The sequence below is a fragment of the Nematolebias whitei genome, chromosome 20 (genome assembly GCF_014905685.2).
Source record: "Nematolebias whitei isolate Nwh7 chromosome 20, NemWhi1, whole genome shotgun sequence".
NCBI lineage: Eukaryota > Metazoa > Chordata > Actinopteri > Cyprinodontiformes > Rivulidae > Nematolebias > Nematolebias whitei.
Window position 1 is genome coordinate 21112756 of NC_056517.1, and position 25388 is coordinate 21138143.

Below are 25388 nucleotides of genomic sequence, written 5' to 3' on the forward strand. Positions count from 1 at the left end.
TGTTTCTGAGCCTGGTGGTCTTGCTCTGAATGCTCCTCAACCGCCTGCTTGAGGGGAGGAGCTGGAACAGACTGTGTGCAGGATTAGTGGAGTCCTTCAGGATGCGGAGCGCCCTCCCCCTGCATCGTGAAGTGTAAAGGTCCAAGGTGGTTGGAAAGCTCCTCCTCACAGTGTCTTTGAGGCTCAATGTGACTTATCTGTTTAAATAAAGGTTGAATGAATTGTTTAGCTTATATCTTAGATCCTCGTATACAGTTTCTTTTGGATAGTTTACATTATTGATATTTTCGGGTGTAACTGGGACCTTGAGTGCACAATTTTGTTCCACCTCATGTACCACATGTGATGCGAATGACAATAAAGTCACCTTGAACCTTGATAAATTACAAAAAAACAAACAAAAAAAAACAATATTACAGATATTGGAATCACGTAAACTCAAAAATGGCAGGTCAGAATGTTGCAAAAATGAGAAATCAGAATGGGAGCTTAAAACTGGAACTTGTGCATCTTTGCTAAAACCACATGCTGAGGTAGGAAGGCATGACAGCAAAGGAAACAGAATATTAAGTCAGAAAGATCAAAGTGATCAGTTAGTGTTCTCCATTACACCATTATTTTACCACCACCAACACTCGGCTGTCAGAACGTAGTCACATCTAGTTTGTTGGCTCTCTATCACGCCACATTCTCCGCATTTCTTCATTCTGGCACTCTCACCTGCTCATTTTGACATACGTCCTCTCGTCCTCGCAGGCTCTGTGAGCGTTTCACTCATGTTGAAACTCTCTCCACACCAACCTCATCCTCATCCCTGCCAGCATCTCTCTCATTGTTTGCATACTGCTTATCATATGTTCTCTTTTGGTTGAGCATATCTGCATGTTTGCTTGAGCCGCACTGGCTTCTGTTCAGTAAACAGCGTACTGAGAGGAGTCAGCTGACTGCAGCTGCAGTCCCTTTGGTAGTGAGTGAGCCGAGTGTCTCAAAGCAGAAAAGCACGTTACATTATTTTAGATTGAATAACTAACTGCTTGGTTTGAATCCTGCAGCCTGGGGTGCTCAGACTCAATCCATAGAACAACAGTCTGTACTTTTCAGAGTGCTGTGGCCGAGCTATGTGAGGAATTCAGCATCTTGATTTGATCTGACTCCTCAAATACAAGCAGCAACTGGTTTAAATTGGTTTGGTGCTACTTTTTTGTTTGTGGGGCTCTGGACTGATGCGACCTGGTGGTTTGTGTCACCAGTCTGATCAGCATAAAGTCTAGATTAGCTCTTCTTCTCCATGACTGCATATTATGACTGTATCGATTGTTTTGAAATATCATCTACAACACTAGCTTTTGATCCAAATCTGATCTTATGAGCTTATTATGATTCATCCATCCATCCATCCATTTTCTTTACCTGCTTATTCCATTTTGGGTCACGGGGGTCGCTGGTGCCCATGTCCAGCAATCATTGTGCGAGGGGCGGGGTACACCCTGGACGGGTCGCAAGTCCATCACAGGGCCACATAGAGAAAAACGAGACAAACAACCATTCACTCTCTCACTCACACCTAGGGACAATTTAGAGTTACCAATCAGCCTAACATGCATGATTTTGGTCTGTGGGAGGAAACAGGAGCACCCGGAGAAAACCCACGCATGCACGGAGAGAACATGCAAACTCCACCCAGAAAGGCCCCTGGACCGGGGTTTGAACCAAGGACCTGCTCGCTGAGAGGCAGCAGCTCTACCAGTTGCACCACCGTGCTGCCTTATTATGATTCATGTAAATTAATTTACAAGCTCAGTTAAAGCCACATTTAAAAGATGATTATGTTCCCTTTTTGTTTGAGGAGTAAAGGAGGCCATCTTTGTGAAGAGAAACCGTCCATTAAACAGGGGCGGAGGCCTCCATGCCCACTTGTCCCCCTCCTACAATGATGTTATTGCTAAAATCACTCAGCCCTCTGTGAATAGCAAACAGCCATAAGGGCACTTATGATCGGTTGTTAGGCTGATGGTCCTCCTTTATCATGTGAACAACTAGTTTTGAATGTCAACAACAAACTGGTTGATCCACGATGAGAAGTTGCTGCTTATAAGACTGTTTATTGCAGCTCCTCAGACTGACAAAATCTTTTGGAATAAAGATGAAACGTTTCAACATTTTTTTTTTTTTAATTTGTCCAGAGGACCTGATTTACCGGCAACTTTGTTAGATTTTTCTACCTGGATTATTGAGCATGCATCAGGATATTTTGTTCTCTTCTTTTTTACAAGAACAAATAAGAATGGTATCAACCAAGAACCTTAAGTGATAATTTTGTGGTGTTCATCTCAAAAGTGCAAAAAATATATAAATGGGAACGGTCTAGTTCTATTATACACAGGGTTACTGAGTCACACACAGTTCTCCTCACACCTTGAAAGCTAAAACGATGATGTTTGTTATGTAACTTGTGAAGTGCTGATTCATGGTGTTAGTTGCAGGAAATAGCCTGAAGGCATGCTCAATAATCCAGGTAGAAAAATCTAAAAAAAGTTGTCTGGTCCTCTGAATGGGTTAAAAAAACTGTAGAAACGTTTCATCTTTCATCCGAAAGACTTCCTCAGTCTGAGGTGCTGTATTCAGCTCAGTCTTATAAATAGCACCTTCTCAGAGTGGATCAACCAGTTTGCTGCTGACAACCAAAACCAGCTGCTCACATGATCAAGAAGGGCCATCAGCCTAACGATGGATCATTAGCACACTGATGGCTGTTTGCTATTCACAGGAGGCTGAGTGATACTAGCAATAACAGCATTGCAAGAGGGGGACAGTTGAACACGGAGGCCTCCACCCGTTTAATGATGTTTCTTTTCACAAAGATGGCCTCCTTTACTCCTCTCTCAAACCATCGTTCCTCTCTATCCAGGATGTGAACATCTTCATCCCTGAATGAGTGACCGCTGGCTAGGCCTGTTGTGATAAATAATAAATCAATTAATCACATGATAAATGAAAATGATCAACTTCATTTCCATTTATTGGCTTTATCGTTTCTTTGCGTCTCTCTCTTTCTACTGAAGACACTGGATGACAAAAGGCTCATCTCTGGTGCTCTTCACTGACCCCTCTTTTTCTCTTTAAAATCTGTTTTAACCATCCAAAATCATGTTTTTGGATGGTTAAAAGCAGCTAAAAAGGTACTAAACTCAAAATAAGTTCAACACTTATTCAAACAATATTATCGTTTATCGCAATATTTTTTGAGACAGTTAATCGTCCAGCAAAATTTGTTATTGTGACAGGCCTACCACTGGCCTGGAGATGAGTGTAGATCGTAGAGTCTTGGCTCCTACATTCTCAACAACAAGTTTTTATTTTACCATTGTGAGGTTTATAACTTTGATAACACTTTAGCTCCATATCTTAGCCTGCTAGAAGATGCTGCTCAACCATTAGCAGCCCTGAATCAATCAAATTTAATAAAACTAAAGTTGTAAACTAATGCTTCACAATTTGTTCGTGCTCATAGTACGTTATAGGTATGACTCTCAGTTACTACCACACCAAGCTTCACCTCAACATCAGTAAAAATAACTGAATTATAGCCTTTTTTTGTTTGCTAAGTTTAATTAGTTGTTGCAGCCATTTTGAATCGTGTTGACTCTGAACATTAATCAGTTGTAGACATACATCCAATGATTACTGTGGTTCATGAGACAGTTTTAGCTATTGGATAAAAATGCAGACTCAGGCAGTAACAGCATCATTTGTCTTTCATGGCAGCAGCTGGTAACAACCCAAACTTTGCACTAAGATTGAAAATGTAAATTCTTCAACAACATCTTTTGAGAACACTTAAATATACTTTATAGGGATAGAGGCTGCTTACCAGCTGCAAAATGTCCTCATCTTTGGGCATCACACAGAGTTCCAACGAAGCATCACTGACAGATAATCAGAAAACACACAAGGAAACAGATTTTACCAAATAAATGATACTGCTTTGGTCTTCAAGAACACAGAAACATTTTATTTGATTCAGCTACCATATTTTTCACTATATAAGTCGTGTTTTTTGTATAATTTACATGCTCTGCGACTTATACGCCGAAGCGACATATCTATGGATTTTTTCCCATATTTATAAACATATTTTTGGCTGAGTTATGACCGTTTTCATTCATTCTGACTGAAAATTTTGAACACTACCGTTTTTCAGCCGTTAGATGGAAGCAGAGTTGTAAGGCATGCTGTTGTATCATAGAATAGGTAAACATGGCTATAATGACAAATTCAAATAAGTTCAAGACAAAAACAACTGGACTTTATTTATTAGACTTTATACTTTATTGTTTTTGTCTTTAACTTTTTCAAATTTAACATGTCCTGGATGACTGAGAATCTTCACCAGTTATTAATGACACAATCGGCTTGCCATACCCTGCCACCTTTGTTCTACTCACTGCTTGGAGCATCTGTCAAACTAGCTTCATTTCGCTGCACCGCCCCGGCAAAATGCCGCTTATTTGACTATTAAAGTGAATTTATTAAGTAAAAGTTCACCTGAGACACACCTTTGCTATAATGTCGAGCAAACAAATACTTGTTTTAGGTGCTTATCTTGTTAAATTTTGAAGAACCACACAGCAAATTGTCCCTCTGCGCGTTCCTACTCCCACGTATCGGCTTTTGAAATACAGCCGATTTGACTGTCAAAGTGCATTTATTACATAAAAGTAAGAGTGAGACACACCTTTACTATAATTTCAAGCAAACAAATAATTGTTTTTAAGTGTTAATCTTGTTAAATTCTTGTTAAAGTCCTCCTGTGCATGCTCCCGGGGCCGCCAATTTGGTAGCCAATCGATTTGTGGCACAACACCGACCCACATTTCCGGTTTGTCAGAGGTGACACATAACAAATGTGACGCGACAGCGGTGACGCAGAATAGATGTGACGCATATGGCGAAGCGACGTATTTATGGATTTTTCCACTTTATTAGACATATTCGGACTGATGCGACTTATAGGGTGGAGCGACGTTTACGGTGGAAAATACGGTATATGAATTTTATTTATACCCAATTAATTTTTTTTTATAATATTTAAAAGAAACACAATGATGGGTGACACTGGAGTGTGTGCCAAAGGATTTTTAATTATATGTGCCCATAAATCCATCCCATGCCCACTGAAATGCACGTTTATCAGCCACCCAACTTGAGCCTGTTTTGTTGACTTTTTGTGAGCTGTGTTTCAAGTGGAAGCTCATTTTTTCATGATGTAAAGTCCATGGGACTCTTTCACATGCTGAACAGTTTCCGTAAAATAAGCCCTCCTACCTGTTCTGGATCAAGGCTATGACTTGTGAGTAAGTCTTCCCGATGATGCTCTCTCCGTTCACTTTCACAATCCGATCCCCTGGACAGATTAAAGGAAAAAATTACTAACAGATATAACTCCTGTCCTGCCAAGTGACTCCTTCCACTACAAACATGTGCTACTTTTATTCAACTCAAATAATTCTCACGTTTCTTTGACAGCACATCAAAATCCAACTCTGTTCAGTTTTTTTTGAAGATGGTCATTTCACAGGAGCGAAATGAAGTGAGTTTAGTGGATAAATGTGAGAGAGAGCTGAGCTGCCCTCTCCCAGGAGAACAGAGAAGGGCGCACAGATTAAGGGAACAGCTCTGAGGGCTTATTTAGACCACTTACTGTAAAACTTCCTGTAACACAGGGCACAGACTTGCCAGAACAGAGCTTCAGCCATCACCTTCATTTCAGGAAAACTAAGTTGCTGATTTACCGTCTCACTAGAAGGGAGGTTTTAAATCTATTTTTATCCCCGCTGCTTCATATTAGAAATGATTCATGTTTAATTAAGATAAAAAAAGAAAATCAAGATGTATGAAAACAGGCCTGATGAAAGGCAGGAGTAACAGCCTGTTCAGTCGTCCATAAAGGAGCTGGTATCTTGTAAAACTTATTTGTTTTTCCTGGCAGTTCGCACTGAAGTGGAATTACGGACAGTAAAGAGGTGAACGGAGATCGTCTGTGGCCACATGTGGGACAGAGTCAGTTATGACAAACAACCCATGTACCCCCCACTGAGACTGTGTGTAGGCATCACCAGGTCTGAGTTTGTGTGTTTGTGTACCTGTACAGAGTCCAGCTCCATGGGCGGGGCCTCCCTCCTTCACTTGCTTGACAAAAATAGTGTCCATTGGCTCCAGACGGTTCCTCTGTCTCCCTGGTAACAAGAAAGGAAGCACAAGCAGAGAGACGATTGGTCACAGCGAGCGAAAACAGCACAGGAGGAGCATAAGTAGAACAGACTGAGGCAGAAAGGATGTAATATTTCTGCACGTCTCCTGCTGGATTTGACATTTTATACAAATGTAAACTACAGACTGGTTACTCATTCTGATGGACTGGAACAGGTTAGGGTTTGCTTTATTGCTAAAAATCAACTGTAAATGTTTGGAAAGCCTTTTCCAACGACTAAAGATAGTCCAGGATTCATATTTGGTACATGACATGTAGAAACTTAGAACAGCCATGACTGCTGCCAGTTTTCATTAAAGTATTGATTAATCTGAGGATGGGAAAACAACAGTTTTGATTCTTACATGCACATATCAGTTTTAATGTTGTAAGTGTATTTCCTGATAGGATGCAATACCTGCTCACTTTACATCAATCCCACACACACACACAAGCCCTGCAGGTTTGGTAGTTAAACTAGATATTCAAAAGTATTTCCCTTTACCACAGAAAAAAAGCCTAAATATATTTTTTACCATGTGAACTTTTTCAGACAATGATGCACTTTATCTGTCAGCAGCGCCAGCTTATCGCTGCAGATTATAGTTTGCATTCTGTTAAATAAAAGAGGGTCTTTTTATTTTGTATACACACTTTTTTCACTTTAATGCAGGGTTTGTTTGGGAGAATTGTTCAGATTACATTCACAAAAATAGCACAAAACAGAGAGTAAAAATAAATGGATGGATGGATGGATCTACAGCCATACTTTGGAGGAAAAATTAAGTAAATATTTTCAGCAGAAGTTGTATCATATCCACTTTCACTGCAAAACAGTGTGTTTAGTTTGCAACAACAACAATGCCTGAGTTACAGTGAATGTGTTACTGCAGAGGATTCATGCTGATGGGATGCAGTGTTTTAATTTGGGGATCATTTGCGTAATGAGATTAAATAAAAGTAACAACAACAGAGGTAATTTAGGTGACTTCAGGTTAGTCATAATACACTACTGTATTTGTTTAACCTTCAAACAACCATCATCACTAAAAACCAAAACACAATAGAGAGTTTAAAATATAGGATTTATGACCCTAAGGTCAAATTAATTTATATTTAAAGACAACAAAAGTTGACAACAACTGCAAGATGCGTGTTCACTTCCAAATAAAATAAACAGACTGATGCATATGAGATTTACTGATACAGTTGAAGGCAGCAGAAGTTATTTAAAACACTAATTTAGAAACATGTTGAAATATTAGGAACAGCCATTTATTTTCTGTCTTGATCAAGCTAAATGTGGTTCTGGAAACTACATGATAAAACAGCAACGTGCTGCAGTGTGACTCTGTTTTGGCAGCTCACAGAGCAACATGACAACCAGCGGTGACACGACCATCACCCATGCTGTCTGTGTGGATGTATATAAACACACCGCTCTCCTCTGAGCACCAGGACCGGGCAGATTCCCAACCTTGTGCAAATCTCACTAAACGCCAACTCTCTGCAGCACAAATTGGATTCTGGACGTTTCCATGCAGGATGAGCGGGATTAAATGTGCAAATCTAAAAGCTTTGAAACTTAACTTTGTAAAGTAAAAAAAAATGGTAGAATGATTAAAAACACAAGCCTGCCATAGAGTGACTTCAGCTGCTCCAAAACACCGAATCATATTAATCACTGCAGCAACTCTTCAGATATAATCAAAGGAGGACAAACCGCTGACCGAAGGAAAACTCAAACAACACATTCTTCAGATTACAGTACAGGCTTATCAGAAACACTAAGAATGATGTTATACATAGTCAAATCAGTTAACTAAAACACTGTATGCGTTAAGTCTTACAGACTTTACATTAATTCATCATCTTAACCTCTTTCACAGCATGATTAACTGTCTGCATTTAATATATTATTTACTTCATTATTTTTCAGCAACTTATAGAAAATACACAAAACAAAAATTAGATTTTTCACAGTGGGGTTAAAGAAAGGGTCATTGTGTGAATGTGAACACTGTAGTGCAGGGGTGTCAAAGTCAAATGGACGGAGGGCCAAATAAAAAATTTAGCTACAAGCCGAGGGCCGGACTGATCGAATGTTCATTGAAATTTTTTTAAATGACGCATATAGTCTAGTGAATCTAATTGAACCTACTGAAAACCTAACAAATATATTCCAATATGATCAGATAAATAAAGCAATATTTTCTTATGGCTCTGTCAGTAATCTTTAATTTTCAACAGACACAAAAGACAAATTTCCTTTATATAAAAACCCCCATAACATGAACATTAAATGAAAGAAACCTGTATTATTCAAGGCACCATCAGTAGCCTATATTTTCTATTTTAGCAAAAGTGGGCTAAATTTACTTCAAAGAAGAAAAAAAAAGCAATTTTCTATCATCCACTCAACTGAAATATTTTTAAAATATAATTGGATTGAAATACAATAAAATAAAGTGCAAAAATCTATTAACCATTTACCAGAAAGCCTATATTTGTTTTCAGGAAGTTTAATTTTTCGTGTCCTGCTCTCACCAGCTTCCATCCTTCTACATTAGCAAGAAAAAATTATAAATATGCATGATGTGTTGGTGGCTGACTCATATTTGTCAGGCTAAAATGAACATGACCAAAGATTCTCTCGGCGATAAAAAACAAACAAAAAAAAAAACAAGACCAGTTTTTTTGTTGTTGTTGAGGTTTTCATTTATTTATTTACCAGGAGCTGTCCATTAAAATGAAAGCTACAACCGTGACACGATTACGTGGACTCGTTTTACCGAGAAATTTATCAGATGAGCCGTGAAGACGGTCGGACCCGCCTCTCTGGTTGCAGTGCGCGCTCCTGACACAGGGGGAACAGATTTTCACAGGGGAACAGAATTTCGCACAAGACCGGCTTGCTGCGGTCTGGTTCTAATAATAAATCAAGATCATCCCAGGGGCCGTAAAAAACCTTCTCGCGGGCCGGATGTGGCCCGCGAGCCTTGACTCTGACATATGTGCTGTAGTGTATATATGTTCAAACAGTGTGTCTAACATAAGAATCATAAATAAAAACAGTCCTCTTTCCTCGCAGAGAACATCTACATTCCTTAAATTAAACTCTGCTTCAATCAAACACTCATTTTCCACCTCAATGTGACATAATGTTGACTGATGTTGACTAGCTGAGACAACTTTGATTCAATGACAAGGTCTTAACTAAAATGACCTAATGGCAGAAGTGCAAAATATCAATAACAAGGGCCCTTTACTGAAGGATCATATGCAAACCCTGAAGTTATTTAACTAGCTTCAACTTCTCCACTAGATGTCCCTACATACCACACAGCTGATAGTATTTCTTGGAGTTGTAGCTCAGCTATTGTGCAGTCAGATGCACCTTCACCTGTTTGAGTTGACTCTAAGCTGTTCACTATTGAAGAGTTTATAATAAAATCACTGTTAATATCTGTTGCATATTTCCTCATAAAAAGCCACAAAATGCTGAAAAAATACAGTCTGTTTCATTGTTCTACTGGTGCAGTTGAAACTGCTTATTTGACTGAATGAAAACTTTAAATGATCTCCTCCTCCTCCTTCTCCTTCTTCTGGCGTTTCCCTCTTCAGAGGTCTCCACAGCGAGTCATCCTCCTCCATCTCACTCTGTCCTCTGAGTACTCTGTCCTCACTCCACCTACCTCCATGTATTTGCTAACTGCATCCATACATCTCCTCTGTCTTTTTCCTGGCAGCTGCATTTCTAATATCCTTCTACCAATATACCCACTGTCCCTCCTCTGGACATGTTCGAACCATCTCAGTCTGTCCTCTAACTTTATCTCCCAGTTGTTCAACCTGTGCTGTACCTCTGATGATCTCATTCCTAATCTTATCCATCCTTGTCACCCCTAAGGAGAACCTCAACATATTCATTTCTGCTATTTCCAGTTCTGTCTCCTGACTTTTTGTGACTGCCACTGTTTCCAGCCCATACAACATAGGTGGTCTCACCACTGTCTTTTAAATGTTTCCTTTGACCTTTGCTGATACCCTTTTTTTGTCATAAATCACTCCTGAAACTTTTCTCCATCCACTCCATCTCGCCTGGACTCTCTTTTTCACCACTTTACCACATTCTCCATTTTCCTGGACAGTGGACTTCAAGTAGTCGAAGTACCTTTGTGACCTCTGCTCCTTGTAGCCTCACTGTTTCACCGTCCTCCCTCTCATTCACACACATGTACTATGTTTTGCTACGACTGACTTTCATTCCTCTTCTTTCATGTGCATACCTCCACCTCTTGAAGTTCTCTTCCACCTGTTCCTTGTTCTCACCAGATTGTCATCTGCAAACATCATAGTCCACGGGGATTCCTGCCTGACCTAATCTGTTAGTCAGTCCATCATCAGATCAAACAAGAAGGGCTCAGAGCCGATCCTTGATGCACTCCCACCTCCACATTGAAGCTATCTGTCACCCATACAGCATGTCTCAACACTGCCCTGCTGTCCTCATACATGTCCTGTATCAGTCTAACATACTTCTCCGCCATTCCAGATTTCCTCATACCACACCTCCTCCCTAGGCACCCTGTCATATGCGTTTTCTAAATCCACAAAGACACAATGGAGTTCTTTCTGACCCTCTCTGTATTTCTCCATCAGCATGCTTAAAGAAAATATGGCATCTGTAGTGCTCTTTCTTGGCATGAAACCATACTGCTGCTCAAAAATAGTCACCTCTCGTCTAAATCTTAGCTTCCACAATTCTCTCCCATCTCTGCATTGTGTGACTCATCAACTTAATTTCCCTGTAGTTTCTACAACTCTGTACATCACCCTTGTTCTTAAAAATGGGCACCAGCACACTTCTCTTACATTCCCCGGCCTTTTCTCAACCTCAAATATGCCATTGAATATTTGAGTCAAAAACCTCACTGCCATCTCTCCAAGACATTTCCAAACCTCCACTGGTATGTCATCAAGTCCTACTGCCTTCCCCTACTGCTTTCCCTTTCTTCATTCTTTTCAGAACTTTCCGGCCTTCACACTGACAAATCTTTGCCACTTCCTGGTCCACAGTTTCTATGACCTCTACTCTTCTTTTTTCTTTCATTCTCCTCATCCATTAGTTCCTCTAAGTACTCCTTCCATCTTCTCATCACACACTCCTCATTTGTTAGAACATTACCATTCCTATCTTTAACAAGCCTAACCTGCTGCACATCCTTTCCAGCCTGGTTCCTCTGGCTTGCCCATCAGCACAAGTTTTTCTCACCCTTGTTAGTGTCCAGCCTCCCATACAACTCTTCATATGCCTTCTGCTTAGCCTTAGCTACCTCCCTCTTTGCTCTACATCCCATCTTCTTATATTCCTGTCTCCTCTCTTCGGTCCTCTGACTGTCATTTCTTCTTGGTTAACTTTTTTCTTCTAATGGCATCCTGCAATTCACTATTCCACCATCAGGTTTCCTTATCATCCATTCTCTGCCCAGTCCAGATGACACACCAAGTACCTTCCTACCTGTCTCTTTAATTACTGTTGATGTAGTAGCCCAGTCATTTGGAAGCACTTTCTCACCACCCAGAGCCTTTAACAGCTCCTCTCTGAAATTTTCACAACATTCTTCCATCTTCAGATTCTACCATTTGGTCTTCTTCTCTGATTTTACTCTTTTCCACAACAGCCATTCTACACAACAATGGATGCTGTCTGGCCATGCTCTCCTCTGCCACAACCTTACAGTCCTCGATCTCCCTCAGGTTTCCTCTTCTACACAGAATGTAGTCGACCTGCGTACCCCTTCCTCCAGTCATAGGTCACTATGTTCCTCCCTCTTTTGGAAATAAGTGTTGACTACTGCCATTTCCATTCTCTTAACAAAATCCACCACCATCTGTCCTTCCTGGTTTCTTTCCTTGACACCAAACCTACCCATCACTTCCTCATCCCCTCTGTTTCCTTCACCAACATGTCCGTTCAGGTCTGCTCCAATCACTACTCTCTCCTCCCAGAGAAGACTCTCGATCACTTCATCCAGATCCTTCCAAAATGTGTCTTTCTCCTCCACATCGCATCCAACCTGTGTAAGATAACCACTGACAAATTTTTGCATCAGACCATCTACGTCTACCTTCCGGCACATCACCCTATCTGACACTGTTTTCACCTCTACTACATTCTTTGCCAACTCCTCCTTCATAGACCACTCCTACTCCATTTCTCTTTCTATCCACACCATGGTAAAACAGTTTAAATCCTGCTCCAATGCTTCAAGCCTTGCTGCCCTTCCACTTGGTCTCTTGGACACATAAAACATCTACCTTCCTTCTCTGTATCATGTCAGTCAGCTCTCTACCTTTGCCTGTCATTGTCCCCACATTTAGAGTTACAACCCTGAGTCCTACATTCTTGACTTTCCTCTTCTCCCTCTGTCTTCTGACACGTTTCCCTTCTTGTGGTCTTCGACTAACAGTAGCACAATTTCTGCCAGCACCCTGTTTGTCAACAGCACAGATGGCAGTCATTGTTAACCCAGGCCTCGACTGATCCTGTATGGTTTTGCTTTGATGAACTTGCATTATAGTTTTGGCAAGTGTTTTACATTGGATGTCCTTCCTGACACAACCCTCACATTTACCTGGGCTTGGGACCGGCACGAGAGATACACTGGCTTGCACTCCCTAGTGGCTAGTTTTATATGAGCTTTAGCTTGATGCTTTAAATATAGTTAATTTGTTGTGTGGTTGTGTTTAAATAAATTTAGATTTTTTAAAATTTTTATTTCACTTACACTTTAATGCTTATTTAACATCTGCTATCTAGCAGTCAGGGGTCTGCAGGCATGCCTGAGTGTCAGCACTGCTCTCTGTCCTCAACAAGCTCTGGTTTTGGCTGTCGACGCTGGCTGCACAGCTGGGTCTGGTTGTGTGGGCCGGCAATGTGCTCCCCTGTTGTTTTGGGTTAGATAATGTTATTCTACAGAGGGCTGGGCTGGCTGCCCGCTCTCTACATTAACCATGATGTAAAATCTCCCTCTCTCCAGCTTGCCGTTCTTTACTATTTGTGCCACTTTTAACATTTTACAAGCCATCCTAACCACCTACAGACGTATATACTTGCAAAACCCCTCATGGACGTGTCAAGCACTTGAAACTCAAAGGAAAACACCAGTGTTTAGATGACTATCTATGACAGGTCAGCTCCAGCAGAGAAATTTGAAGATGGGAAACATAAACCTGGCAGAAGGAAGTCCCCCCACAGTGAAGGAAGGTTAAAGCGCTCGTATGGTTTACATAACTCCATGCACTTTACCCACAGCACAGTTTAATGGTCAAACAATTGCTCCAAGAAGCTGGACTAAAAACAAAAAATAAAGACTGCAGTAATTGTGTTTTTGCATCTTTCAATAATATAGAAAATGTTGTACATAACCAGTACAAATAAAGCTCGACTGTCAAAGCCTAAACCCTTCTGACCTTTGAAATACTCCATAAACCTACATTCTTAAAAAGTGTGTCACTCGGACATCAGGCAGTGAGGAAACACGCTCGTACTCGCCTCAGATAAACAGGTCTAATTCCAACAATCACTACACTTTGTAAACTTGTCATAGCTTTTGCCAAAAACCAAAAAACACACTTGAAAATGTCAAAAAGGCTTAAAAGCTTCTGTTCAATCAATTAAAATTAAACTGTCACCATATTCCAGCATAAACATTTAGATTTACTCTATCAACAACAGATCTGTCTATGTTTCTTTCTAGATATGAACAGGTAATGGTTTATAAGCGCAGTAAATTGTCTGACTTCAATTTGTTTCTTTTTAAACCAGGCTTCATAGAATGAAAGCTATTTGTTTACTACACAGGACATTTTACAGATGAAATATAAAATATATTAAATGCTGAAGATTGTGTGAGAACTTGTGTAGAAACAGTAGATGTGATTGATCACTGTTGTTGCTTGGTACGCTAAATATATTACTAAATGGAGACTTTGGCTATATTTGACCCCACCCACCAACATGTATACAATCCTATTTTAGGGTCACCATGAGGAGTTAGTGTTGCCATGACAACAAAGCCAACTTCGATGGTTGAGAGATTTAAAAGAACGTGAGCTACGGTATAAAGAAAAACTGTTACTCAAAATACTTCCCTCAAACATAAATTAAGTTCTTCTTATTACAGAGAAGTCACTTGCTCCACTAATTTTACTCCGTATGTGTAAAAAAGTTTCACCAACACAAAAGCTGCACGAACCACAAAATGGAAAAGCTTACAAGTCCTGCAGGACTGAATTCCTGCAAGACTTGGATAATTCAAAAATGACTCAGTGTCATGTTTTCAGCAATCCAAGGGTGTAAGAAACACCCAGATGCAAAAACACAAACCTGACAATAATGTCACAACACATGCTACACACAAACAAGGCGACACACAAACGTGCCTAGTCAAGTTTTCCACCAGCACAGGAAGGTGGTTTTCTTTCCATCTCTTTTTTAAATGAAGAACTACAAACACCAAAACCTTTCAGGGCAAAGAAAAGAAAAAACATACTAAATTGCACTAACAGAGTACTTACTTTCATTGCGTTGCTTTCTGTCTGTTAAATGAGCCAAACCACGCAACAAGTCTTATGAAAGAGAGCTTATGCCAAAGTTCTGCTTTGGTCTTCATTTTACAACTTGTCAATAGAACAGCCAAAATCAACTGATGCAACAAACTGTCCTCATCCTAACAGATCAATTCCCATAAATTGGTTTATTTTAGCCAGGCATAATGTACACTGCACCTCCTCTGTCCTACTGTCTATAGACAAGCTCCACACCAGTTCAAATAAATTCACTGATGGATAGTTTCTACTAACTTAAGATCAATCTCATACAAAAATGTTTAAAATTGAATGGAATATATATGCTTTATTACAGTACATAAGACAAATAAGAACGAGTCAGTTGGAAAAGTTTTCAAGTTGGCTCAGTATGCAAGCTGACGAAATAAGTAAAAGTTGCCAGGGTGCAATGAAAATCTCGCTTTGTCCAGTTCAACTCCAAGAACCAAGTGTTCTGTGAAAGAAGCCAAAAAAAATCCAGCCCTGTAAGACACGAGGCGGGTTTTAACTTCAGCCTCAGCTCAGATGGCAGCTGCACTTTCTTTTTTAATGTTGAGAGATGATTAAATGCATAATGGCAACATGTTGTTGTTTAGATAGAGCTGTTTATGTCATTTATACAAGTTCTGTAGTTCATAATATGTTTTGTTGGGGGAATTTTGGTCAAAGGTTAGAGATGTTTCTAGTACTATGGCTGAGAATCTTACCTCTGCCCATGAACCATGTGTTTGGGTAAGCAAAAAGGGCTGGATGAGGCTGCAGCAGGCAGCTGGCAGCCAAGGACACCTGCACTCTGAACTCAGCTGAACTGATAAGGTTATAAAAGCAAGCTGCGAAGTCAGCTCATGACAGATTCTCATGACCAGTCTTCATGTGTGTACTTTATGTAAATTAATGTAACCTGTCCTGAAAGTCTGACCTTGCAAGTAAATACTGGTTCAAAAATCTTCTCTAGCTGTCGAATGTGTTCTTTCTGAGTAACTAATATAAAGCAAGAATATTTTTCTCCAACACTTTTCAGTGTTTTCCCTAGACAACTTCCCATGGTGGGGCACTCATCTCGTCCATGATTTTTTTATATTTTTTGGGGGGGTGGGGGTTCAAACGGAGACTGTTTATACCAACAGTTTTGGCGCCGGGGGGCTCATCCAACCCCCCCGTGGGTGGATTTAGACACATCTGAGCCGTACTGTTTGTACCAACAGTTTTTGAGTTGGGTGGGGGTCAGCGTGAGGGTTCAGCATGAGGGAAGAGACTGCATTTAGCTTTTTAGCTAGCACGCCTGTATTGCAAGCCACTAGCTTAGTGTTACGTCAGTGCCGACGGGTGAGTGGGAGGGGGTGCGCTTGGCTCGGTAGGTGCGGCACTTGGTTCTGTTGATGGGGCGGGGCGCCTCGCTTGAATAATGGTAGGGGAAACACTGCTTTTTATCTGGTTACTGGCAAAACCTATAAAATACTCTGACTGATCCTTTTGTGAGTGAGTTGTGACGTCAATATGGCAAAATTGTAGATTATAGCGTGGGTTTTGACACAGTACACAGACTGCAGCCACCTCCTAAAGAGTAGGCATATATAATGGCATGATAGTATATAAAGCAATATTGTTGCTACTCTAAGATACTGAGACACAAGTATAGCCTATTCCTGCTCAACCTTACAACAAGCCATGGTCTGTGCCACAAAAATTGCCACTCCTCTGAGATTGACTGTATGTAAAGTGAGATGATTTGGAAATGTTCTTGAATTGTAAGAATTTCTCAAATATACATTTCATTAAGAAATTCTGTAGTTTCAAGCATGCAGCATTTCCTTTTAAAAACAAAGATGGTGGATAGAGGAAGTTAAAAATATGATCTCTCTGAAACTGTAAGAAGTCATTCTGACAGCAAACAGAATAAAGTGGTGAGAGTGAGATAAGAACAAAACAAAAACTTTGGACAGAACGTTATTAAAGAAGGTGTGGTTTTAAAAGGCTCACTGGAGAAAACAGGAATTTTGTTTGCTTGTGCTGCATCACATTCCCTCTGCAGATTTTATGGGAACACTGAAATCTGAACAAAAAAAAATTGAGAAAGGAAATAAAGTTGGTATCCACACAGAGAAGAGCCTCATGTTGAAAGGAAAACAAATATTTGAACAGATGGAGAATTTATTATGTAGTTCCACAAGCATTGCACAAAATGTCTGACTTGGGTTTTGCCCTTCAACAACCTGATAAAATACACAACAGGACTGAGACAGACAGATTAGGGAGGGAAGACAAGAGGAAGTGAGATAGAGAGGAGGTTTAGGGATAACAGTCGCTTGGTATGTATACAACTGCTGCGAAAGCAAACAAACTCATCCAAAAATGAGAGGGAAACTTTAAAAAAACTTGCTCTGTGCTTCCAGTTTGTATCTACAAGCTGCACATTAATGTTTGTCTGTGCATTTTCTTCAGTGTGAGTGAGTGTATATTTATGAGTGTGCTTTCTGGAGGTTTGAAGTGAATCCAGCGGCAACACCCAGCTAGTCAACATGCGGTCACACGACCCCGACTCCCTCCTCTCCAAACACCAACAGTCTCGTCACACACACAGGCCGCGAGTCAAGCAAATAAACTGCGCTGCAGCGCGTCGCAGAGGCTGCGATGAACTCCACGGACTTCACCAGCACATGGCTCATATTATCAGTCTGAGTTGGTGTGAGGTTATGTGTGTGACTTCACGTGGTTCTTCAATGATGTTATGAAAGCTTCACAGCTTATGCTATTTGCCATCATTACGGCCAGCAGCGCCCACAGTTGTTGCATGGCAGTGACATTTATTTGTACAAATTGGTAACACGAAAACCAAATGCTTAGAAGTTGTGACACAAGAATGCATTTTTCATATCACTCTAATTGTTGGTTCTCCTAGAAGTGAAAAATCTACTTTTAAAACCTGTAAAAACTCATTTTATTCTTTAACACAACATCTTATATCATAAGATCTCAGAAATTGGTTTCTCAGAACACACCATCGGTTGGTTCTCTAACTATCTCTCAGACCGGAGGCAATGTGTTCAACATAATGGTACTTCCTCCAGTTATTTAACAGGCAACAACGGTGTACCACAAGGCTCAGTCTTAGGACCCACCCTCTTTACAATCTACATAGGTAATGTAGGTCAGAGCATCCCTGATGCATTCTTACATCTCTATGCTGATGACACAGTTGTTTATTGTCGAGCTAAAACAGTTGCTAAGGCTTTCTAGCTTTTGCAATCTGCTTTCGACATCATCCAGTCTGATTTGATCTATCTCAAACTTATCCTAAACACTGACATAACCAAAGGGATGCTGTTTTCAAACAGGAAGTCAGTCCCAGCAGTTCTTCCTTCAATTTTATCCTTGAATGGTGCCCCTAGTGAGTTTGTCGATTCCTACAAATATTTGAGTATCTTGGCTGAATTGCATCTCTTTTTAAAGCTTCATGTTGAAAACTTAGTAAGGAAACTGTAAGTTAAACTGGGTGTCTTTTTCAGAAATAGATCTTGTCTAACTCTGAATGATAGGAAACACCTTGTGACTGTGACTTTCCTTCCCTGCATTGACTATGGTGACATTATTTACATGAACACTCCTACTTTCATTGCAGATGTTGGATGCTGTCTATCATATATAAGATATAAGATATATAAGATTCATAACTGGCTGTAACTACCATACCCATCACTGCACCTTGTATTCACTGGTTAACTGGTCATCATTAACGTCACACAGACTCTCCCATTTGGTACATTTTCATCTTCACTTCTTGGTATGCTGCCTTCATATATCTCCTCCTCATGTCTCTGTATGAGTGCAGCTACAGCGTGCGCTCTCAGGACATTATTACCTGCAGTGTTCCCTCAGTGCGGACTGAACTTGGCAAAAGGGCCTTCTCCTACTCCGCTCCTGTTTTCTGGAATATCTTGCAAAAAGATCTGAGGCTCTAGACCTTGACCTCTCTAAGTAATTTTAAACATCTGCTAAGTTCACGTGAAAAATCAATGTATTTTGTGAACACCGGGCATGTTCTTGTTTTTAGTTTTATACATCACCTTACCACCTAGCTGGATTTTTATTTTTACACATTTATTTTTTTTATTTTTCCAATACCGTTTTATTTTGGTAAAGAAACTGAAAGTTAAACTGGGTTTCTTTTTCAGAAATAGATCCTGTCTAACCCTGAATGCTAGGAAACGCCTTGTATCTGTGACTTTCCTTCCCTCCATTGATTACGGTGACATTATTTACGTGAACGCTCCTACAAGAACCCTGCAGATGTTGGATGCTGTCTATCATGGTGCACTAAGATTCATAACTGGCTGTGATTACTGTACCCATCACTGCACCCTGTATTCACTAGTTAACTGGGCATCATTAACTTCACGCAGACTCTCTCACTGGTACATTTTCATCTTTAAATCACTTCTTGGTCTGCTGCCTTCATACATCTCCTCCTACATGTCTCTGCGTGAGTACAGCTACGGCATGCACTCTCAGGACATTATTACCTGCAGTGTTCCCTCAATGAGGACTGAACTCGGCAAAAGGGCCTTCTCCTACTCTGCTCCTGTTTCCTGGAATACCTTACAAAAACAATTGAAGCTCTCGACCTTGACCTCTCTAAGTGGCTTTAAGAATCTGTTGGACTCCTGGCAGGGACCAATGCAGACATGTTTCTGTTTTTAGTTTTCTACATTCGCCTTAGAATCTAGCTGTTTTTTTGTTTTTTTTGTTACCTTTTTCTTTTAGCCATCCTATTTGTTAAAAAAAACCTGTAGTATGACTTTTTATAACTGTTTATTGTTGTCGCTGTTGTCCATTGTTGTCATCATTCTTTGTTGAAATCAGGTCTCTCTTGAGTCCTCAAGGCTCAATGGGATTTGCCTGTCTAAATAAAGGTTGAATGAATTTTCACTTGTTATTCTCAAGTTGTATGCATCCTATAGTCGTCTTTGTTGTCCACTGTTGTCATCATTCTTTGTTAAAATCAAGTCTCTCTTGTAAATGAGTCCCCGAGGCTCAATGGGATTAACCTGTATAAATAAAGGTTGAATGAATGAACAACTCATGGAACTTAAAGAAAACTTGGGTCTGGACCACACTAAGACAGAAACTTTGCAAAACAGTCTGTTTCTGCCATTTTGGTACCTCTCACACAGTAACAGTGGGTATGTTTACATGGACATAAGTAACCGGATAAAATGGCCGATCGGAATAAAGTGTATCATGTAAACACTCCGTTCGGGTTATTTTTTGTGTATTCGGCGCAATCCGATATAATTTGTGATCAGAACGAAACGGGTGGTTTACGCCGATCCGTAACCAGATGTGCGCATGTAAACGCTTGATCTGTTCGTTTTTATCTGATCGTGAAAAACTGACCTGACTGCGCATGTGCGACTTTGCCATTTCCGCCTGGCTAATGCTAATAATATTAGCATGTCAGGGGAGCAAAACTGGTCGATGAGCGACACAACATTTCTACTAGAAACTTTGAAAGAGCTCAAAATGATCTGTATTACCTGTAGCTCAGTCAGGGAGTGCAGTAACGTCTCCACCATCATTAAAACCTGTCGCGGGTCCATTTTGGGTGCTCAGGTTTGTTTACGTTCACCCGGAAGTAGAACTTCTTCTTCGGTGGTTTTTTTAAGGAGAGTTTACCACTCTGCGCATGTCAGTGCTGCTGTTCAGAACAAAGCCCGCTGCATGTAAACGCTCGTCATGAACAGATTGTGCCCATGTAAACAATACATTTGAATTATTCAAACAGAACACATTTCAATCCGGTCAAAGAATTCTGCGCATGTAAGCATAGCTAGTCATTTTTGGTGAGCAAAACTGAAAATTTACAGAAGCTTTCCAAAGAAGAGGGTTTTTAAAAACTCAAGTTTCTGGTGTTTTTCATCTGTCTTGCTTTGTCTGTTCCTGTCAAAAATAAACGTTGGTCATGTGTTGAAAAAGTTAATTATCAAAAGATAATGGGAATACTTTAGTCGGGGCATTGGAAAACATCTTTCAAAGCTCATGGAAGCTTTGCTTCCTAAATAGTCCATTTTTTTAAATTGCCATTAAAAAAAAGCCTGAACTGTTTTGGTAATTTGTTTCTTGGTAATTAATTTGCTTATTTATTTCTCTTGTGGTCACAAGCTCACATTGTTTTGGCTTTTACAAGTAATGCACTTTTTACAACATTAAATCAATGCTCACCATACTCTTAATTCTTCAGTATATTAAAAAATAAACTTTAATTTTGTATATTTAGCACACACTGCATATTTAGGCTCTTATTTCAACAAAAAATGTTTACATTTGATTAATTTCGAGCCCTGCTGCAGGCCTTTGGGGAAATTCCTGACATTCCTGATATCGGTTTCTGACATCCTGCTAAGCTACCTGTCAGCATCATCACCACTGCTGCGTCTCTGAGCCCGCTGAGAGGCCGAGAAGAATTAATGAGAGGCTGGAAATGAGCCAAGACTCTTCCTGTAACAGCAGGAGGGGCTCTGAAGGCAAGAATTGTAGTCCTCCATCATCAGATACCAGGAGTAAATGCACAATAGCTCAGACACACGGGAGTTTTACATCACTGCTTTCAGATGGAGTCAAACAGAAACACACCTTTATAAACTGTGTTAAAACACCATGCAAGAATGTCCACACTCTGATTGTCTGAAGGTTTTCTCTCTTACAGCAGGGTACCATGTGTACATTGTTTAATGTATTTTGAGTTGTGCTGAATGAAAAGGGGAGGACATGGTGGTGGGGGGGAATAAAAAAGGAGGAATGTGACCGCAGGCCAACAGGGATGATGAGGGACTCTTACAGGAATCTCTCAATTTCCCGTCGAGAATATTTAAGAGTCAGATTTATCACAAAGCCTCCTCTCAACCTCCTTTCATTTTCAGTTTTTCACTTTCACTGCCTCCTTGTGACGTAATAATTACAAAACAAAAAACATCTTGTAGGGCTCTGGAATCATTACAAGACTAACAAAAAGTTAATGATGTTTTTATTTCCCTTTCTGCACAATTATTTCTGAGAAAAACTGGCGTTCCATTTTACGTGGAAACAGAAAATCAGAAACGTACATGAACTCGGGCACATTTACACCTTAAGAAAAATGCAAGCGAATGTTTCCGTAGGACCACACAGTTCAATCTGTGTGTGCACGATCATGGAAGCGCATGTATCAGAGCTTCATATGCACATGCGACGTGCATGCAGACAAAAGATGTGATGCAGGGGCTGTTTGAAGGCCTTTGACGAGGCACATCAGAGCAGTCCTGCAGCAGTCACGCTGGGCTGCAGACGTGAGGCGCATACCGAGGGTCCAGAATGACAAGCCGGATGCTCAGAGGAATGCTGCAGACCTGCCAAGCAAACAGGACAGGCTGCCAGGGCTGCCAGGCTGAAGATCAAGGAGTTTAAACTGCAAAAATGCACCAGCGTGCCACCTCCCAACCTGCCTGCATGCAAACAAAACAACCCCATGTTGTCTTATAGGGGTTTAAAACTACTACAAGATGAAAAATGTGCTGTGTTGAGTTAATGAATCTGAAATTTAGATTGGCTGATTTTAAACTAATACTAAATGGACCTTAAAATGTGTACACACAGCAGGAATTTGTTGGAGTTGGTCTTAATTTAACGTCTGTTTATTGGATAAGAAGAGTTGATCGTAAATGGTTTTCATGTTTTTCTCATTGCAGCACATGAAGTTCTGCTCACAGTAAACATCCTAAATGAGCGCAGCAACTAAACAACACGTAGTGTTTCCAGACTCACCTCGGCTGCCATTTTCATCGTCCTGGAAGAAAAGAAAAGACAGAAAATCAGATCATCGGCGAGATTGTCTTCTTGTCATGAAATTTGTCAAAAACAATAATGGACAGCAATTTCTGAAAACAAAGGCAGATGATTTTTTAAATCTGAACTATTTAAAAAGCCCACTCCAGTTCCTAAAACAGTTATGTTTGAGCTATTTTCTTTCAAAGTAGGGAGCTTTAGAATGCAAACACACTTGTATGACCATAAAAATAACAGTAGCTCCAATCTATTATACTGCCAGTCTAGATTTATTAATAAATGTTCCCATTTTCTATCAAAAACCAACCAGTAACTTTTGACTTATTTCAGAGACGTGTGTGTGCTGAGGTCCTGGAGATTAATGCAGTACTGCACGGGTGTCCAAAGTGCGGCCCGTGGACCATTTGCGGCCCTTTGCGTGAATTTGTGCGGCCCACAACTGCAGTTTAAGAATGGTATCATTTTGGTCAGCAGGCTTAAGAGGTCGATTCAGACTTTCTGCAAATTAGTTGGTAATCCTTTTTTATGTAATGTTTAGGTTTAACAGCAAAACGGATGAAAATCAGTCTTTTCAAAATGAGCAATATTAATCAAAATACAAACCTTTGGCTATAATCATTTTATTTTCATTTCATGGTCCAAAGCACCAAAAACCTTTACTGATTTCCACCAGAAATAAGACTTTTAGATAATGACTCAAAACTTTGTTAAATGCTGCAGTTGATAAAATAATCAAGAGGAAAATTAGACATTTTAAAATTAATATAAAGTGGTATCATCTACATACGAGTTGATCAACTTTATTTAAACCTACTTTGAATCTGTTGTAGCGACTGACAGCTGGACGGTTTTTCAGAACTTCGATCGGCCTTTAGGAACGTCCATGACCCAAAAGGCTGATCAACCACGATTTAAAAGGACACACTCAAATTATGCTTTTGGTGCTGAGAACAGACTAAAATAAACTTCCAAAACACAAGAAAACAACAAACATAGACCCAACAAATCAAATAAATTAAATCATTTTAAATAAAAATTATAAGGGGGGAGTAGTGGTACAGAGGTTAGAGAAGGTGGGCCTGTGAACGGAAGATCACCGGTTCAAGCCCCGGTACCGACAACATCAAAAATGTGGGTGGGGTAGGTGAAGCACCCACACCTGCCCTTACCCTAATTTGCCCCACTCTGGGCCCTTGAGCAAGGCCCTTAACCCCCATCTGCTCCCCAAACTGGTCTCTCTTGAAAATGAGTTCTCGTGGCTCAATGAGACTACCTGTATAAATAAATGGTAAATGAAAAAAAAAAAAAAAAAAGCTTAGTGTTTATGAGGCTTTTAATGTTTTGGATCTATAACAATTTGAAACCATTTCTTCACCAAAATGAGTAAACTTTTGTAATTCTCCAAAATGGTGTTCATGTTGAGAGAAATTCACATTTTTGTGGCCCACAATAGTTTTGGTTCACATATGAAAATGTTTGGACACCCCTACAGTACTGGCACCACTTCCTGAGACAAAAGTACAATTCTCTATTCTTCTTGTTTTCCAAGTTGGACAAAACAGACAAACCAAAGGACTTAAAGGATGTAACTTGCCTCCTTTACAAACTCACATGAGCACCAAAAACAGGAATGATATGATTCAGCCTTTAGCCACAATATGAGATTGACTCAACCCATTAAGTTTTAATGCATTACAAAAAAACAAAAGAAATTAGCCTATGTCAGTTAATGAGAATAATTAACTAAAAATAAATAGTGTTTCTACTAGGCCTGTCGCGATAAACAATAAATCAATTAATCGCATGATGAATGAAAATTATCTACCTCATTTTCATTTACCAGCACGGTGGCGCAACTGGTAGAGCTGCTGCCTCTCAGCGAGCAGGTCCTTGGTTCAAACCCCGGTCCAGGGGCCTTTCTGGGTGGAGTTTGCATGTTCTCTCCGTGCATGCGTGGGTTTTCTCCGGGTACTCCGGTTTCCTCCCACAGACCAAAAACATGCATGTTAGACTGATTGGTAACTCTAAATTGTCCCTAGGTGTGAGTGAGAGTGTGAATGGTTGTTTGTCTCGTTTGTCTCTATGTGGCCCTGTGATGGACTTGCGACCCGTCCAGGGTGTACCCCGCCCCTCGCACAGTGATTGCTGGATATGGGCACCAGCGACCCCCGTGACCCAAAATGGAATAAGCGGGTAAAGAAAATGGATGGATGGATGGATTTTCATTTACCAGCTTTATTGTTCTTCGTGTGTCTCTCTTTCTACTGAAGGAACGGCTCAACTCCGGTGATCTTCACTGACCCCCCCCCCCCCACCCTTTTCTTTTTCAAATCCATTTTTACCGTCCAAAATTGCGTTTTTGGATCGTTAAGAGCAGCTAAGCTACAAGCTAAACTAACAGGCCGACCTTGGGAATAAACTTCTGTCTTGTCAAGATCCAAAATTCACGGTTGAAACCAGTGCCTTCATGTAAAAAGTTGTTTTTCTCTGCAAAAAGAAGCTGAAAACTTGTTTACTGATTATTTATTAAAAGCTTTGTGTGAAAAATGCTATGCTAAAAAGATCAAATCACAGAGTGTGCACCATGTCACCATGCCAGCCCATGTCACGTCAAGGGCTCTCCCTCCCATTTTTCTTAGAGACACTCTGCTCAACTATCCATCCATTGGTTCAAACAGTCTTATACTACCATCACGTGGTCAAAAAA

At 40.3% G+C, this 25388-nt stretch overlaps 1 protein-coding gene across 1 annotated transcript in view; it reads right to left on the reverse strand.

Moving 5' to 3' along the window:
- Nucleotides 1-25388, reverse strand: part of LOC119426496 (rho GTPase-activating protein 21) — a 72414-nt gene that overhangs the window by 34726 nt on the left and 12300 nt on the right. Inside the window, exons 3-6 of the mRNA XM_037694053.1 lie at nucleotides 22661-22682; nucleotides 6144-6236; nucleotides 5326-5404; nucleotides 3872-3926 (exon numbers count right to left, since the gene is read on the reverse strand). Coding sequence (XP_037549981.1) covers nucleotides 3872-3926; nucleotides 5326-5404; nucleotides 6144-6236; nucleotides 22661-22682 — 249 coding nt within the window. The remainder of the gene's footprint in view (nucleotides 1-3871; nucleotides 3927-5325; nucleotides 5405-6143; nucleotides 6237-22660; nucleotides 22683-25388) is intronic.